Here is a 19,902-nt window from a genome sequence, read left to right as displayed (position 1 = left end):
TTTCATAGATCTTCTATGGAGTTGCCTTATGGTGACATTCTGACTTCATCAGCACAAGTTTTGAATGCTAGGCTACAGGGGGTGGTCCTGATGATGCGGATTTGCAGTTGGTTTAACTTCCATATGGATATCACCTATTGGGATCCAGGTGGAGGTTGGAGTCCATTATGTTACTTAATTGCTTGAGGACAAGCAATTTCAAGGAGGGCGGATTTGTAATGATCCCATCTTTTGGCCTTCACGTTCTTTTAGCAGTTGACCAAGTGTGTGTGCGTTAGCCTTGTTCTACATGGTCCCGAGGGCTAACGAAGGGTTTAATGGGATCCTGGAGTGTTTTGGCCTAGTCATTTCCAATTTGGGCCAAAACGAAGTTGATTTGCTCAATTTCAGGCATACTTACTATTTTTAGTAAGTCGGCAGGACACAGTGCAGGTCAATTTTGGTGATTGGATTCAATACTCCTCAGTGAGAACTTTCCGATGAGCTATCACTCGCATTATTCGGAGTCCGATTGCTAATACATTTTAATGCCTGAAGTTTTATTAAAGTAACGTCTAATTTAATTGTAAAATATTAAAGTGTTACTTTAATATTTATTTTATGGTGGTGTGTACCCAAGGGAGACATAAGGGGTATTTTAATATATGTTTTATATATTACACATCTTTTATCCCACATTGCCCATCTGAGTTGAGCGGACCCTTGGAAATAGAATAAAAGGAAGCATTTGTGGCTTCATTAGGCAGGTTGAATATGAGAAGAAATTGGTGTGTGAGTTGCAGCTCTGTTCTTGGCATTTGAGGACGTCTATCCTCTCTTGTAACATTCTAGACGTCATTCCCTTGGGGTTTGGCCTCTGGAATTCTTTGTTATTGGCTTCATTATCAGGCAGTTTAGTTGCATTTCCGGCTACAGGCAGATTTGGTATTTTGCTCATATCTTCTTCATTACTTGTCCGACGCTTATGCCGCTTTGAGGGAATGGTATTATGAAGGTAGTGGACTGATTGAAGGACAAAGTATTGTAGCAGCAAGTTCGAAAGCATGGGCTGGAGTATTATGTCAATACTGCTGAAGTAATTAGCGAGTTGATAAATCTGCCATGTATTTGATTTTATGAATTCTGAAAACAACATTTTATTAGCAGTAGTTCATTTCCACTTTGCATATCATTGTAGTTTCTTTCTTGCTTATGTTGTATGATACCAATTCCATGCATGAAACACAACAAACAAATAAACGTTTGATTTTCGAAATTATAAGGGGTTTAAAACATTAAATGGAGAAATAAGAAGTTGAATGCAAACTGTTTGACATAATTCCTTTCAGCAATTTGGTTTAGTTTTTGGAACATCCAGGGGTGCCCATTACATTACATTACCACAATATTTTTCATTAAGCTATTTTATATGCATTTTCCTCAAATTTACTACATTCACAATTAAAGTTCATTAAAGTGCTCATATTCAAGAATTAATATTTTCCTCTCATAGAGCCATTATGTCATGACAATCACTCCTGTGCATTATATGCACAAAAATATGCCTTCGCTTAAAATTTCAATGTCATATGACCACATTTACTATTTTTACAAAGCCCAGTCACCTCTCGCAATTTTCTTCATTTTCCACTGTGCACTATAGAAACTGTATTAAGGTGATTATTTTTGAATGATTATAGAATGGTCCTAATAAGCTCCCATAACCAAATATACACTCTTCGGTGTTCTCGGTATCATAATAAAGCTTTGTGCCAATTTCTAGGCAATTTCACCCTGATCTTTTATTTTTACCAAAACCATTCCATTCCACATTTGTTAAAAAATTTCTCACAAATTGCAAAACTATGGTTTGGTTATACCAGGAATTGGCATAATATCTCATTGAATCACTGAGTTCAAATCCTTTATCAAAGGCTTAAGGTTCATAGATTCTTACTAGAGTAATCCATAGTCTGTTGAGTTAATTGTGACAAAGATTATATGGTTGATCTCATAAATTTCTTGCAAAGTAAGAATCAACGAATATACTCCAAATCTTTCTATGACCAATCTAATATAGTTGGGACATCTTTCAAAGAAAGATATCCAATTACAGGGATCAGGAAAGGTACTATAAAGCTACAAGAGAAGTCAGCCTAGAATTTTGATATAAGAGCAAAGATACTCAACATTTACAGAGAATATAAAAACCTTCCTAACCGAGTTCAGAATGACTTATCGTTCAACAATTACTTGGAGCTTCATCTAGAGCAGCAAAATAAGATGGATAGGGCAAAAAGAAAGTACTTTTATTTGGTTCAAGATCCCCTTGAAAAGGACCATTGCAAAAGTTTGTATGAAGAATTTCTAGCAGACCAAAATCATTTAATGGAGGATCTTGAAAAAGAACAATCAACCACCATTGATTTGTAGCCTTCTCGTGATCAGGCAAAAGTTGTTACACAAGGTACAAGTTTCTTCGTTGGTGAATTGGAGGTTAGTTTTGACAGGCAGATTGATGAGATAGGTTGGACACAAGGTAATAAAAGGTCGGGGTCCTTGTATGATGAGCCCTTACATGCAAATGATAACATAGCAACACTTTGGCCTTTGCATACAAATCAAGAAAACACGGAAAAGAATGCTTTTGATTTTGAGAGATGTGATGAACCATGTATTTATTATGCCCTTGACATAAAATTAGACGAACATACTGAGATAAAACTACAAATCGATGAATTGCTTCAAAATGAAAATCATAAAATGCATACCTTAAAGAAATAGTTGAAGGTTAATGAAGATAGAGTTGTGGCATCTCTGGTACATTATGATAGCACACACAAGTTGGTTGAGGATCTCTACAAGAAGGCACAAAGGTAAGAGAAAGGAGATTGGCCTATTGCTGATTTGTAGGTGGTCAAAAGGCAGCCCTTGAATCTATGAAATCAGATTACTTATGTTTGCTTTTCAAAAGGGATTATACTCTTAAGGTTGTTGGATCCCATATCAACCAAGTGAATAAAGAAAGGAATGAGATTAAGGAGCTCAACAAGGACCTTAAGTATGTTCGCGAGGCATTGGTTGATATTCAGTTTTCCCTTAAGGAAGTGGAAAATCAAATTAGGAGCACAAATCATTTTAGGAAACATGAGGATACAGAGAGACAGGAATTTTTCCTAGAGGTAATTGATGAAGTTGATAGCACTTAGTAGACGTATGATTTGGATAGTTGCCCCAAGCAACCAAGTTCCAAAACTTTAGATCACTTTTAGTTTATAGACAACCCTTTGTTTGAGGTAGATGCTGTTTGGATTTTTGATAACCCACTTTTTGAGGTAGAGGAGAGAATTCCTCTTGATTTCCAGGAAGAGGATGACCTTGAATTCAGATATTTGGATCAAGCTACAGTTCTTAACATCGAACCTTGGTCATAGGATTGGTGTGATGAAATGACTACTACTGCCCTTCTTTCTTTCAACCTTTACATGGTTCCAAATTCTAACTTATTGCAGCAGTTAAACAAGTCCTGGTGGAGGATTGAGGAGAGTTATGTGTTGATCATAGAGAATGTTTTTTTCAGCTTCATTCTTTCTCATGACCCCTATGTATTTAGGGATTCTTCAGAGTGATGATGGCAGTATTATCTTTTATGCGCCCTTGGTGTTGATTACATCTTTTGGGCAGCTCATTTCCTACATCATCTATTTAGGATGGGTCGTCACCGCCTATTGGGGTATACATAGCTTCTGGATACATTTTTATCTCATCATATCATTTGGTGATGCCATCGATGTTTGGGATCCAGGTGTTGGCCAAACGTATCTATGGCTTGTTGAGAGTTGGGTTGCAGTTCTACTCAGTTTGAGATTGGATACGATGACATTTATAGTTTTACAGTCCTCAGGTGTAGTGACATTACTTGGATTAACATGGGATACAGGGATCTGGTTGATGGATGGATTGCAGTTCGACACCTTGCTTCGCAGTATGGCAGGAGTTGTCCCCAGATCGGGCTATAGAGCTACCCATAGATGTGAGTATCACCAATTAGAAAAAATCGGGATTTTTTGGGGCCGGCGATTTAGTCGCCCCAAAAATTGCAAATTATTTTTGCATATTTTTTCAAAAAAATCGCAAATTAATAGGCAATTAATTGCCTAAAAATTGCGATTTCTTGGAAAAAAATCACCCGCACCCAGCAGTCACATAAAGTGACGAAAAAACATTTTTTTCATTCAGTTTATAAAATTGCTTAGGGCATTTTGGAGAGGAGAGGATAGAGGAGTTCTTGGCAAGCAAGAGGCGGAATCGAGTGCATTTGAAGGCCTTTTGATTCGATTTCTTCATTACTAAGTAAGTGATTTGAATCTTTGTTTTTTATTTTTGCAAGAGATTGTATTCTTTTTTCTTGCATGTAAATGGATAAAAATACATTCCTAATTAGTTAGGAATGCATTTGATGAATGTAAGCAAGAATAAATGCATTCATTTGCATTTTTTTCCATTCTAGATCGAATTTATTTTAGAAATTTGCACTTTTTTGAAAAATTTGAAACCCTAGCAGCTAGTTTGTTTGAATGTTATTTGGATTTCAATTTATTGGCGTTGTTATTGGAATGTTGTTTGAATTCTTTGTTTAACTGTTAACTTTGATCTTGTTATAATTTATTTATAGTTTTTTTTTTAAATTTGTATGCGTAAGGCAGCCCACAGCAGTTTTAAATGGCAAACAAATGGCCATTGACTCCATGCCCTTCAGGCTACATTGGCACCAGGCCAAAGGATGCGAGAGATCAGGCATGGAAATATGCCTATGAAGCACCCGATGAACCAACCAAAGTGATTTGCATTCAATGTGAAAAAGTAATATCCGGGGGCATTTACCGGTTCAAATATCACATCGCAGGGATCTCAAAACATGATATGAATCCTTGTGAGGGTACAATAGAAGAAATAAAAAAGTTTGCAAATGCCTTGCTCGCAGCTGGAGAGCAAAAAGAATTGCAAAGAGAGTGGAATAAATTGCATGTCAGGGCAGCCATAGCAGAGACCCAGGGCAGTTTCATTGATGTTCAGGAGGAGGAGGTAGCCATTGAGAGCATGGTCGGCTCTTATCAAGGGCTGCATGTCCGCAAACAAGGTGGTTTTTCTTTCACGAGTTCCGCTCCCACTCCCACTCCTACACCTAGCACTTCCGCACCATCAGGATCAGCAGGTGCTTCTGGGATAGGGAGCTATTTTGTGCCGAGGCACACACCTAGTGCACAACCTTCATTAGAGGCCACTAGATGGAATAAAGGAGGTCCATGACCAGGTGGACAATGCACTAGCAGATTTCTGGGTTTTCAACAACCTTCCTATTAGTGTTGTTGACAGTCCCTATTGGAAGGCTTTGGCCACAGGGTTGACAGTTGCAGGAAAAGGGTACAAGTCCCCTTCTCGTTTTGTGTTGGGTGGTAGGTAAGCAAATAATTTTATTACACTCGATTTCCTTTTAATTTATAACTTTTTATTTAGTTCTAAATTTTAATTAATTTATCTAGAAATTAGAATGTTGATTACTAAAGTCTAAATCAATTTAAAATTACTAAGAATCTAAGACATAACTAAATTTTGTTTTTGTAGGCTTATTGGAACTGTTGTTGAGAGGGCCAAAGCATTTGTTGAGGAACAAAAACAAGAATGGACAAAATTTGGTTGCACCATTCTTTCTGACGGGTGGACGGATGGGAAGAGCAGGACTATAATTAATTTTTTAGCCTGCTGTAATGATAATGTGGTGTTCCTGAAATCAATCGATGCCTCCAGCAAGGTAAAAAATGCTCAGACATTGGCATTGATGTTGGAGAACATGGTCTTAGAGATTGGCATTGAAAATGTGGTGCAAATCATCACAGACAATGCTGCTGCATATGTATCAGCAGCTAAACCGTAATTTTATGTTGCATGTGCATTGCGAATTTCACAAAAAGAATTTTTAATAGTTAGATATTTTTGAAAAGTTGGAAACTAATTAGTATTTGCTTTTACAATTGGCAAGAAAACTCTTACAACAGAGGCACCCCACTCTCTCTTGGACCCCGAGTGCAGCACATCCTTGACCTTCTTTTGGAGGACATGGGCAAACTTGAGTGGGTCACTCCAATTGTGGAGGATGCAAGGCGGGTGACAAAATACATATACAATCACCCATGGGTCCTTAGCCTGATGAGAGAGCACACTTATGGCAAAGAAATTGTCAGGCTTGCTGTCACAAGGTTTGCAACGATTTTCTTGACATTGCAAAGCATTCTCGATAATTTGGTTTCTTTGAAGCAAATGTTTGTTTCCAAAAAATGGCTTGATTCCACATTTTCAAAGAAGAGTGAAGGAGAGAATGTTGTGCGGATTGTGTTTGATAAATATTTTGCAGATAAGGTTGATGAAATAGTAAAGGTAACTACAAAACTTTAAGTTTTAGTTTACACTTCACAACTTTATAACATACTAAGTTTGTAACTCAAGTAAATAATAATTTTGTAACTTGTCAACTAATTTCAAATTTACATTGCAGGTGTCTGAGCCTTTAGTCAGAGTTCTACATTTGATTGATGGAGACCAAACGCCAATGGGTGAACTATATGAGGCCATGGACAAGGCCAAAGAATCTGTCAAAAATTCCTACAAGGGGGAAAGCATCAAATATGAACCCATTTCGCAGATCATTGATAGAAGGTGGAATAATCAGCTCCACCAACCCATTCATGCAGCAGGATATTTCCTCAACCCACGTTTTAGGCATACTGTAAGCTCATTCTTACTCAAATTTAAGTTAAGGAAGACTTGAGTTCATTTTGCTTTCGTAGGGTGTTGGGTCTGTACTAAAATTGCAAGACTTATTTGTTTTTGGTTTTTGGTTTTAGGGCTGATGGTACAGATGCAGATCCTGATGGAGAGGTCATCAACGGCCTAAGTGAGTGAGTCCAAAAGATGGTAACCAGCGAGGAAACAAGAGATAAAATCATCGCTGAGTAAAAGATCTTCACTTCAGCAAGGGGCAAGGTGTTCTCCACTCCTCTCTGCAAGAGAGCAAGGCTTACACAAACCCCAAGTAATACATTTGCAAACTTCTAAATCTCAAATGTTAAATTAACATTTATGTTTCACTTTTTGTTGTCTATTAGTATTTTCTAACTTGTACAATTTTTGTGATGCAGTGGCTTGGTGGACCACTTGGGGTGCAAGCACTCCAAATCTTGCAAAATTTGCTCTCAAAATCCTATCACAGCCTTGCAGCGCATCACATTGTGAGCGCAATTGGAATTTGTTTGAGGCCATCCACACAAAAAAGAGAAACAGGTTGTCCCAACAGAGGATGAATGACATGGTCTATGTGCAATATAATCTTAAACTGCGCATGAAAAGGGCACAACAAGATCCTCCTGGGCCAATCGATTTGGATGAGATAGATCCTTATTATGATTGGACGGCACAGGAGCAGGCTCCCTTATTTACACAGGAGGACATCTCGAATTTGGAGAGGGAGGCCACGGAGGAGGCTGCAGAGGAGGAAGGGGGTGGAACTGGATATGACATCGATTTGGATGACATCAAGGAGGGCGATGATGAGGATGATGACATTGAGCTTACTACAGAGGACCTTGACATCTTGCGTGTAGCGAACGTGGAGCTACCGACATCTAGTTCTATAGCTACACCATCTCCTGCATTGGCACAAACACAGACACAGACACAGACACGGGCACAAACCCTGCAAGGTTCTAGTTCTAGAGCCTTACCCTCTCCCGCACTCGCTAGTAAAGCGACTAGGAAGAGGAAGATGTAGTCCTATATTTGACATTTGTACTTCTTTGTAGTCATGTTGATGTGCTTATTTGAACTCTTTACATTTGACACTTTATTTATGAGAATACAACTTCTCATGTGTTGTGAACTTGTTAGTTGTTAGTAATTTACAACTTGTCACTACTTACTTGTTAGTAATTTACCGATTAATAACTCTTTTTGCATTGATATATATCTAAACATGATTGTTTCTTATGTATTGTTAGTAATTAAGTCATTAGATGCAAAAAAACATTGAATTCTATAAAAAAATCGCATTTTTTTATTAAAATTTAATGGTTTTTGATTTCCTGATTTTTTCCCCGATTTTTTGCCGATTTTTCCCAATTTTTCCCGATTAAACTTTTTCAAGCCTAGGCGATTAATCTTCTCAAGCGATTTTTACATCAATGGAGCTACCTATAGATTTATATGGGATCCTAGTATTAATTGCTTAAGGAGATTTATATGGGATCCTAGTATTAATTGCTTAAGGACAAACAATTTCAAAGAGAGGAGATTTGTAATATCCCCTTTTTGGGACATTAGAAATATTAAAGGCATATTATATAATATTAAAATTGACTTGGAGAACGTGGACTTAAAATATTAAAGGTCAATTTAATATTATCAAGTGAGCAAAAAGGACAAGGAGAGATAAGACGAAAAGCCAGGAGGGAAGTTGAAGAGTCACAGCTGTGAGGATAAAGGAGAAGAGACTCTTTCATTTGGGCATGCTTGATTTATGATTCAGTTTTCAGTTTCTGTCTTGGGAGAGTAATCGGAAAGCTTCAACTCTCAGCCAGTGTGAGGACATAGCCCCTTGTGCTAGCAAATAGTAGACGCAAACTCATTGTCCATGGAGACGTCACTTCAGGTGTCTCGTATGCGCTTATAGGTTCTTATCTGAGTGCTCCAATCTAACTGTAATTTTTGTATTTAATATTGGATTTTGAAAGCCGGTTATTGTATTGTTGTTGTCTAATGCAATAACGTTGTTTTAAGGAGTTTTATTAGAGTTTGTTAGTTTTATGCTGTTGGTTTGTAATGCATTTTATATGCTTGAATTCCTTAATATTATTTTGAAAAGAACGGGTTTATATTTGTTAGAGAATCTACTATTTTTCTATTGTTTTTTATAATACATCTGCCTATATTCAAGTGTTGAATATCAGTTTGAGGAAACAACTAGATAAATAAATATCAGTTGGGTTATTTCTTATGGTTTACATTGCTGGTTTATTTATGATATGGTTTCATATGATTATGATCTAAATGTTATTCTGAGGAAAAATCAAGGAAATATCTAGTTTAGGATATTTCACAAGCTTGTTTCAGAAAGCATCTTTTGGTTGAGTAACTGATTGTACTCTTTGTGCCAAGTCACTTGAAGAAACAATAGTGAAAAATGGAGTTGTTTTGTTTGACAAATCTCATTATTGATGCGAGATATTCTTGTTAGTAAAGATGGGTGCTTTGGTGAAGATTGAAGCAAGACATGGCATTGGAAGACTAATGCAATGGTCAGAACCAAAAGAGGTGAAAATTAAGCATAAAGTGAAGATTTGAAGCTTGTGTTTGTTAACTTCCCTCATACAAGGTGCCCCAAATCTTGGAAGGTTGGAAAAATGATTTAAGTTTGTTGCCTCTGATGACTGTCCATTGAAGATTGAAAACATCGTCATACAGGGTTTGGAAATTAAATTTTAATAAATAATAGATGTCAATTGTCAGTCGCCTAGTTCAGAATCTTGGACATGTGTGAAGCTTGTTGGTTAAAGAGGCTTGGAAGACTAAAACTTTGTTATTGTGGAGTTGAAAATAAATTCATTGCTAGGCACTAAATTTTCCAAGTGAGTCAAATCCCCAAAGCATAGCTGGTTAAAATATAGATAGAAGAATAGAAGGGTCCTGTGTCTCAAATTAATGCAAATCCATGTCATCATTACATCTAATCCACAGTCTGGGCTTTGAGAAATTGTATGGAAGCATTAATGAACTGGTTCGAAGCATTTAGCAACTTCTGTCAAAGTTTTGAGTTGTCAAAAGGGAAGAATAAGACTCCAAGCAATCCAAGTTCAGAGATTCACCCCTCGCAATTTCAATGCTTTTAATTGTAATAGTTGTAAGCTGCTATACAGCAGAATTACTTAATAAAAATTGCCTTGGATTTGGCTTGTTTTGATTTATAATTGTTCAGTGGAGTTTTATTGTATTTTGGTTAACGCAAATACTTTATGCTCAAACCCATAACAAGCATTGGTAAACTCGCAAGTCTAAAAGCTCATGATCAGCAAACTGTTTGGCAAGAATTCCTTCTTGCAGAATGTGGACAAGTGTAGAAGTTGCTTAAAAGCTTATACTCATTATGGTCTGGTTCATCTGTCAATATCCATCTTTGTGTGCATTAAAACATCAAGATAACAATATTCAACAACATACCTACAAATTGAAACTCAAAACAGCATTACTTGATATAATGCGTGGTTGGAAAAGGTGAAAAATTGATTGAAATAAAAGTAACTCTTACAGTCATGAAATTGTTTATTTTTAGTAATTTGTCTTCATTTGGAAAATAAAAAATACACAATAGATTGGGTAAAACTAACTTATTCGAAAATTCCCCAAGTTTGGTGTTTTTTACAAGACCAAAGGCTTTGTCCGTCCTTTTATCTATGAGCTTTGAGAGTTATTTATAAATCATGTTCCAAGCAATATTGACCTAGACAAATCCTACACTTCAGCACAGCCTCTTAGTTTAATCAAGTCCATTCAAAGAATAGATGTTATATGCTCTACTCCAACTCATTTATCGCTCGTTCTGCTCTTCATGTCTTGTTTCTAGCCAGATCCGCTTTTGATAGTTGAGGCACACCTGGTCAAATAGCCATGTTCAAGGCAGATCAAGCACCCAGAGGTAAAGTCCTCATTTTCTATTGGTTATTCCCATTTGATTCCTTCTGGCTCTAGCAGAATTGTTTCTGTGCTATTTCCCAGGTCCTTATGCACACGAACCAGTTAGTCGAATTTAATGATATTTTACTTTAAAAATGAAAATATGTTTTAAGAGCTTAATAGCCACGTGTTTAAGATATCTTTCACTTCCTACTCTTATCTAGTAATAAGCCATTGTCATTGTAATGCATCACAAAAAAAATCACAATCGAACTATGTAATTATTGATTGATAAAACAAAATCACAAATACATAATTCAAGCTTCTATTATTTACCTATGTAATGATTATTTTTCATCAAATTTGTTTTATTCCTACTTGCATGTCTATTTACACACATACGTGAATGCATTTGTGTCCTGATTGTGAGCATCTCAGCATATGATTGTCATAGAGAGAGTGGGAACATGGAAGTACGCATACAATTGGGTATCGTGTGTGTGTGTGTGTGTGAGAGAGAGAGAGAGAGAGACTAACCAATTGCCCGCCAGATGACAAACCATCATCTGAAAATGTTCCTTGAGAACCTCCCCATCCCCATACGAAGGCATCGCCACCTTTAGTAGGAAAGATATAAAATTCAAACTTATATCATCAAATCCTTTGTTTTGTCTCTTCATATTAATTATGAGATAGCCAACAATTTTATAACTCTATTTTAAATCATTAAAATATTAAAACACTTGTATCAAACACTATCTAGTTCTGGAAACCTAGGATCATTTATACCGTGATGAGTTTCATCATTTTTAAAATCTAGCAAAACAAAGAGTAATAGTAACAATGAAAATCAAAGCATAGAAAAGCTTTCAAAAAAGAAGCAGATTTTGTTTGAACTTTCAAATGCTAATAGGGATTAGTGGTAGCAACTGAGTTTGTCCACAAAAATCCCTTTGCTACCAACACATCAAAAACTGAAGTATACAATGGGTGCAATAAAAATGTGTGATTACCCTTTAAAACTATTATTAGTATTGGTAATTAATGTAAAAGCCCTGCTGGGTCACTGTAGAGTTATGCTGAAGAGTTTTGAATAATTTTGCAACATTTTTGTTTATTTGGATCATAGTTCCAAGAATCACGGCGATTCATGCGATTCACGCGATTCGGCGATTTGATTCAAGCCAAACGATTTTTTGTGAATCGGTGAATCAAATCAGCGATAAAGGGTTTATGAAATAAGTTACTCACTAAATTTCAAGGGTTTTTTAAATTTTCCAATTCATGGCCGATTCGATTCCGATTCATGGCCGATTCACGATTTGATTCAGCCTTGCCGATTCCGATCCGATTTCGATTCTTGTTACTTTGATTTGGATATATGTTTTTTTTTTGTATACTTGGAATATATATAAATGCTTAAACAATTGTCACAAATTAAACCAATAAGAATGCCAAGACATAAATGACCAATTGCAATTATAGAAGCTTGCAATTACAATGAGAATCATTTTTTGAGCTAAGTGAATTCTATAGAATCTGGGATGATATGCGATGTGTTTGAATCCTCAGACATTCATGCCGCTGCCAAGGCAAAGAATATGAAACACCACCTATCAGATTGCAAGATATAAGGAGATTAAGTTCCCAACATGGCCCTAAACTTCGAATGCTGCCTTGACTTTCTGATCGCAGCCTATGTACTGCTGCTGCTACAATACCCAAACGGCATTTATTCCTTGCGTTAATCCTCAAGAAGATATCACAGCTTTTGCTTGCTTCCTGCTCAGTCACTTTTGAACCCATAGCTGATGAAAAATATACCAGTCGCTGCCCCAGATAGATTGCAGCAATTTTCGAAAAGACTAAATGCACAAAAATGGAGAGAAATTCATTACAATTAATCTTCAGCTACAGCAGTATTTTCTTGCATATGAAACCCCTCACTTTGAATGCTAATTTCAGATCATATGAATTCCAAATCGACATACAACAACATCAATTTTGTGACTAATCATAATCAAAATCTGAACACAATTTGCTGTATGTTTCAACAGCTCAAAGTGCAACCAAGAATGTGTAATTTTCTGGTCATAAAATAAATAATTAATCAAACCTTTGTTAGTGGGCCGATTGATTTAGTATATCTTGGACCATTTTTACTTAATTGTTTCCATAGGTAGGTGTGGCCAACAGCTATCTTTGTATACCCTCGGAAAGTTTCTCTGACAGATATTTAAGCACAACATGTAGGTAGTAGTTGGTATGTGATTTGGATTATTTCTTTGTACTGCGAATTCCTATTGGAGTTCAGTATTGTTCGCCATTTTGGAAGTGAAAGATCTTCCCTACTTGGCTTTCTCCGGTTTCGGTGGGATTCAATCCTCACCATATTCCGTCTCTGTATTACTTGGCTCAGATCTGGTGAATCGGAGCACCATCTTGTTTGCAAATATTAATTAAAGGTTATCTATGTTCAATCTCCATTCCGGTTCAGCTTTTATCTGATGAATTTGGAACTCTAAGATTGTTTATGGTTGTATTGATAGGACCCATCTTCCACTACCGTACGACTCCATCCGTACAACTACACTACTGTACGGACATCATAACAATATTGTACGGCCCTGAGATCTCACCCAGCTGCACCATATGACCTTTTGAACCTACTGTATGAGCTTTTCTCGGGTTTACCGTACAGCTTCCTACCACACTGTATAGATCCCTTGTTGTACTGTATGGATTGCCTGTTGCATCGAACGGATCCCCCGATTGTTTGTTGTATGGACACCCTACTTTTAGGTTGGAACATTACAGAATGGAGAAATCAGTCCTTTCCAAAAGCCAACACTAAAACCCTCAAGCAACTCACAAAATTCATAAAATGCATAAGTCAAGAGATGGTTCGATTTCCTAATGAAGGTCTTTTTATAATAAAAAATGAGACTTGGTGAGGATTGAATCACACCTAACACCCAATAGCTTCTTGTTTACATTTTTCACTTAAGATTTTTCAACCACACACCATCAAATGATAACAATATAACAATAAAATTATTCATTAAGACAAACTTTAAAAATAACTCACAATATGAAACTCCATTGTTTAATCCAATCAATCACTAAAGAAGCCAAATCACCAAGTGCCTCAACTACACTACAAAAAATAGTAACCATGCTAGAACAAACATACTATAGATAGCAAGTCACTCAACTAGGACCCTCCAAACCACAGTGTCAGCTCACAAGGGTCGTGATGATGAACTGATAACGTCTAGCACTGGAACCAGCTAAATTGGGGACATTAGAGTCCTCTCTCCTATAGTAGAGAATAAAAGTACTAGTGTACTTAATGCTTGTTAAAGCTAAAGCGGGATGGGTAGTTAGGAGGTGAGGGAATGCATCGGTTGGTTTTTCTAACCAACCAACCCTTCTATAAGTACTTGGATTATTGTAAATATACTCATGATGTTTTTGGTATGAATAAAGTAAAATCATTTCCTCGCTAATTGGTATTGTGGTATGAAGGTACATTCTATGTTTGGCTATGTATACATGTTTCTATTGCTCTATAAATGTGAGTAGCATTTCCATTCTACATTTTTGGCGCCATTGCCTAAGTGTGAACCTGAAGGTGTTGGCAAGACATGATGGAGCAATGGGAAGGCCCTTTCTACCACATATACAAATAACAAATAGTGATGGAGAAGAGGGGGAAATAACCAGGGACGATCAGTTGACACGCGATCTAGTGACGGCCTAGGAAGTTGTGGTCGATCAATATGTACAAAGGGAAGCACGTGAAAGAAATGCTCCTGAAGGTATGGTACGCGACGACATTTCAGTGCCACCAATGGTGTACAATCTACTGGGACAGATTCCTCGATTGTTGGCATGCAACTTGTTACAAGTGGAGGAAAGAGCCAAGACAGAAAGGGAACGAAGGAGGCAACAAGTACTCCAAAAATTTGCTGAAAGGCGGACAAGGGAATGCAACATGGAGGAATGTGATAATCTGAAGAAGGGAAACTGACACTAAACCAATTCATGCCCCTAATCCCAAAAAAAAATCCGAGGTGGGTACTAGGGGAAGAAACTGAGGAGGATGTTGCCTTGAGGACACTATGTCTCCAACAACAGGAGGAGAGACGTCGAAACAAGGGGAGGACAAGGGGATCCCACCAAAATCCAAGAGGGGTTGATTGAGCGTACAATCGAAGGATAGCCAATTTGACCATCTCTAAGACACCAGGAAGAAAGATAGGATATAGAAATCCAGAGACACATGAATGGAGAGAACTTTGAAAGGAGCAAAGTCACGGGGAAGGGGATACCACCTCCAGTAATCAAGAATCAAGTTCGTCGAGAGGGAATTTCCAGTCACGAGGAAGTGTTCCACCAGGAGGGTGTTCCATCAAGAGGAAGTATTCCATCAGGAAGGAGGATTCCATCAAGAGGAAGAGTTCCACCAGGAATTTTAGGAGGAATTATTCTACCAGGAGGGAGTCTCGAAAGCAAATCGTTAGGAGGTATTCCGCTAGGAGGGAAAAAGGCCAATATAAGGGCAATAGAAAAACAAAAATTGCCAAGGTTTACGGGGGGACAATTCAGAGCACCCTGTGTGCTACTGTAAAACATGCATAACCATATGGCAAGCTAACAGGGAAAATGATTCAGCCAAGCGGCTAAAAGCCTTCCCTACCACACTAAGGGGTATAGCCATTGACTGGTATATCGATTTGGACGTAGGGAAAAAAAACACATGGAATAATATCCGCACAACCTTTGAAGAAGAATTCTAACTCTTGAGGGATGATGATGAAATAGTGACGAAGATTTATAACACAAGGCAAGGAAAGAGTGCATCCGTCAAAGCCTACAGCAGAAGGCTAAAAGAGCTAATAGGGAAACTTGACAAGCTTGTGGATGGGCTAAAGAAAAGATGCTTCATTGAAGGATTGACATCATCCCTTACGAAAAAGAAGAAAATACTCCCACTGTCAACCTTCGTGGATGCGTGTACTTGCGCAATGGACATAGAAAGTGAGAGCAAAACTTCCCAAGCAAGAAGGCATAGAAGCGCGAGTGAAAGTTCAGAAGAAAGTGAAGAGGAATCTAAAACCATCCAAGCCCTAAGAAAAGACCTGAGGCGATTAATGAAGGAGGTAACAGGAAGTAAGGAAGAAAAAAAAGAAGGGAGAGAGCTCTAGTGCACCAATTGTGAAAAAGGAGGTCATACAAAAGGAGCATGTCGAAAGAAAGCATTTTGTGAGATTTGTCAGGTATTGGGACACGTAATTAAAGACTCTCCCTACAATCTAAAAATAGAGAGCACTCAAGTATTCTTTACCTAAGGAGAGCAATCTACACCACCCTCAACCCCTCCAAAGAATACAAATATGGAAGCCTCACCAGGAGGATATAGAAACAACAAAAGAGGAAGCAATAATAATAGCAACAACAACACACCCCGGTGAGCAATCCAGTATGATTCTAAGGAGAGACCTATGATCCAATATAGGAGGTGCAATGAATGGGGACATTTTGCACGAGATTGCTAGAACAGAGGAGGATAGAATGGAGGAATGTTGTGTAAATGGTGTGAGCCAGGCAATCATGAAGATGCAAATTTCCCCAAAAAAAGGGGGTAAATATGTTAGACATTGAAGAACTCGAAAGTGAAATCCTTTCCTTCACGAGGATGCAAGACAAAAAACTAGACTATCCAGACACTACTATGGAGAAGGAAAGATTTTAGTAAGCAAAGGACATTCAAGATAGCATGGGAGAAGAAGGGCAGACAAGGCCAAATAAACCTACTTCGAATGGGGGTGTACCGAATATTGTGAGGCAAGTATTGGAAACCACCATCCCAATGAAAATCTTTGATTTATTAGAAACATCACCCTAGTTGCACGTAACATTAACAAAGGGGGCAAGCCTAAGAGGGGCAACTTCTAAGAAAGAGAAGGAAGGAGATGCATGGACAGAAAATAATACCCTATTCACTATAGGAAAGGGGACAACACTAGCCATAGTAGAAATAGATATATTAGGGTGCAAACTTTCAAATACTATTGTTGATGGAGGTTCTAGCATAAATGTTTAATCGGAAGAAATGTGGAAGCCAATAGGAAAACCCACACTCTGGCCACCTACATTTCAACTAGTGTGAGTGGACCAACACGGAATCAAGACTATAGGGACCTTGATGGGTCAAAAAGTCATAGCCGGTACTCTAATTTTTCCTTGATTTTGTGGTTATTACTTTATAGAAGAAAGGGTATGATGCTTTATTAGGAAGAGGATGGTTGGTTGCAGCAAAATCCACCCATAATTGGAAACCAAACACTCTATCTATTGAATCAGAAGGAAGTACATCATAGACCTAAAGAACCAGTTAGTAAGTCAGAACATGGCATTAGACTTGGAGGGGGAAGACTATGAAAGGATGAACCAGATGAGGAAGGAGTGCTCCAGTCAAGGGAATGCTTAGATGACGAAACAAGTTCCCTTAATGGATTATTCCACTGGCAGATGGGAGACTATAAAGTTTTCCACGCAAAACGTAATATGTTGCAAATACAAGAATCTGAGTTGGAAGAAAGATGCCTGGAGGGGTACACGAAGTATAAGGAAGGTGGGGCAACCCTCAATAGGACACTTGCACACACCTTTGAGAAAGAGATGGAATAAAAGGAGGCCAAACTCCAAACTTTAAACCTCAAGGAAGAGGATCAACCAAAGAGTTTCTGATAGGGGATGATTGGAACCTAGTGTTAAAGGCGGTAGCTTTTAGAATCTTTTTGGAAATATAAGGATGTCTTTGCCAGGACGTACATGGACATAAAAGGGGTACCCTCGGAGCTGTGTCCATCAGATTCCATTGGTACCTAGAGGAGGATCAGTGCGAAAACGACCTTATAGAATGAATAAGAACTATGCAGCGAGGGTCGAGTAAGAAATCAAAAAGATGGTGGAAGCAAGGATAATATTCAAAGTACAAACAAGTGAATGGGCATCCCCTATAGTCATCTCACCAAAGAAAGATGGCAACCAAATTCGGATGAGTGGACTTCAGATGTTTGAATGCAATGACTATAAAAGATCCATTCCCCATCCCTTTTACTTATAGCATTCTAGAGGTGGTCAGCCATGAAATGTATTCCTTTATGGATGGATTTTCAGGATATAATCAGATTAGCATTGTTGAGGAAGATAAGATGAAAACTACATTTGTTGTGAAAGATAGGGCATGTGCCTATAACCAGATGCAGTTTGGGTTGTGTAATGCACCAGCCACGTTCCAAAGAATCATACTACACATTTTCGATGGTATGACACTAGGGAATTTTGAAGCCTTTCTATATGATTAGTCTTTTTACAGTGGGAAAGAGCACCACCTCAAAATTATTGGCGAATGTATGGATAGATATCAAAGAGCAAGGCTGGCCCTAAATCCAAAAAGATGCAAGTTCATGGTTCCACAAGGCAGACTTCTTGGCCATATCGTTTGCAAAGAAGGATAGAAGACAAATCCTAACAAAATTAAGGTTATTTTGGAAATGGAAGCTCTGTCTAATGTGACAAGTGTCAAATCCTTCTTGGGCCATGTAGCATACTATATAGAAGGTTTATAAAAGAATTTATGGAAGTATCACTACCCCTAGAGAAATTAACCAGGAAAGGAGAGCGGTTTGGGTGGAAGGAAGAATAAGAGGATGCCTTCCAAGAATTAAAGAAGAGATTAGTCAAGGCCCCTATCCTCATATATCCTAACTAGAACAAAGAGTTTTGTATCTAGGTAGACGCATCCAATTATGCAATAGGTGCCACTTTGGCACAAACTGGGAAGGAAGGACTTGATCACCCCATGTATTTTGTAAGCAGGCTTCTGTCAAAAGCAAAGCGTAACTATAGTACCACTGAAAGCGAAGCATTAGGTATGGTCTATGTAGTACAAAAGTTTAGACGTTACTTACTAGCTACACCCTTTACATTTTTTGCTGATCACCAAGCACTAATGTACATAATAAACAAGCCAGTTATTCAAAGGAGAGTAAGTAGGTGGCTAATTCTGCTACAATAGTTTACCTTCAAAATCTTAGTCCAACCAAGAAAAACACATGTAATTGTTGATCAATTATCAAGAATCAAGTCAAAAGAAGACTCGGGCAGTGGGGCGAATGAGGATTTTCCAAATGCACACCTATTCTAGATTGTTGTGTTACCTCAATGGTACAAAAAAATTGGACAATACTTATCAACAGTGACCTTCCCAAGAGAAATGTCAGCAATCAAGAGGAGAAAAATTGCCCTAAAATGAAGCACATTCCAGTTAATTGAAGGATTATTGCACAAACTAGGACTGGATGGAATACTAAGCAAAAGCGTTATGGAGGAAAGAATCCCAGGAGTTCTAAAGGAATCCCATGAAGGATTGGCAGGAAGTCTCATGGGACCTAATACTACTACAAGAAAGGTGCCACTAGTAGGACTCTAGTGGCCTACGTTGTATGCAGATGCGAGGGAACGAGTGTTGAACTGCAACACTTGTCAAAGAGTAGGCAAAACCCTCGAAAGGCACTTCATGTCACTATTTCCAACCCAACCACAGGAACTATTTGAACAGTGGGGATTAGACTTTGTGGATCCGCTACCCGTAAGAAAAACCTAATTGTGTAAGTACATAGTGGTGGCAACAGAGTAGCTGACAAAATCGGTGGAAGTGCAGGCCCTCCTAGATAACACTACGATAACACTGCTCTTAGTATGGCCAAATTTCTGTATGAACAAATAGAAACTAGATTTGGGATTCCACTCCAGTTGACAAGTGACAGAGGGGTACATTTTGTCAATCACACCATTAGGGTAATGACAAGTGAGTATAAAAAATTTCATTCCTTTTCCAGTCCCTACTACCCAAGGGAAAATGGCCAAGCAGAGGCCACGAATATAGTAATAGTAATAATTTTATATAAAACTTGTGGAGTGGAAGGACAAGATTGGGAAGAACAGATTCCAGTCGTGGTATGCATGTACAAAACTAATTATAAGGCCACCACTCAACACACTCCGTTTCATCTAATTTACAAACAAGAAGCAATGATGCCAATGGGACATATAATAACAAGTCTACAAGAAGTAGTTCAAGACAGATTGGGTGATGAGGAAAGTCTCAATGAAAGACTCTACACTTTACTA

The 19,902-nt window shown here is 37.9% G+C and overlaps 1 protein-coding gene across 9 annotated transcripts in view; it reads right to left on the bottom strand.

The window, feature by feature from the left end:
* The window catches only part of RUG1 (Regulator of chromosome condensation (RCC1) family protein), a 274,217-nt gene that overhangs the window by 29,735 nt on the left and 224,580 nt on the right, over window positions 1-19,902 (bottom strand). For 5 of the 9 annotated variants that reach the window (XM_089809717.1, XM_089809721.1, XM_089809719.1 and 2 more), the window contains one exon: window positions 11,236-11,315. The exons of 1 other annotated variant lie outside the window; for it this stretch is intronic. In XM_089809717.1, coding sequence (XP_089665843.1) covers window positions 11,236-11,315 — 80 coding nt within the window. Of the gene's footprint in view, window positions 1-10,290; window positions 10,804-11,235; window positions 11,316-19,902 lie in introns of those variants that run through there. 3 more of the 9 variants (XM_089809718.1, XM_089809723.1, XM_089809720.1) reach the window with 1 other exon arrangement.

Source organism: Cupressus sempervirens, chromosome 11 (assembly GCF_028749045.1).
Source record: "Cupressus sempervirens isolate cs-2001-9-10 chromosome 11, ASM2874904v1, whole genome shotgun sequence".
NCBI classification, from domain to species: Eukaryota; Viridiplantae; Streptophyta; class Pinopsida; order Cupressales; family Cupressaceae; genus Cupressus; species Cupressus sempervirens.
This window is presented reverse-complemented; position numbering and strand designations above follow the sequence as displayed.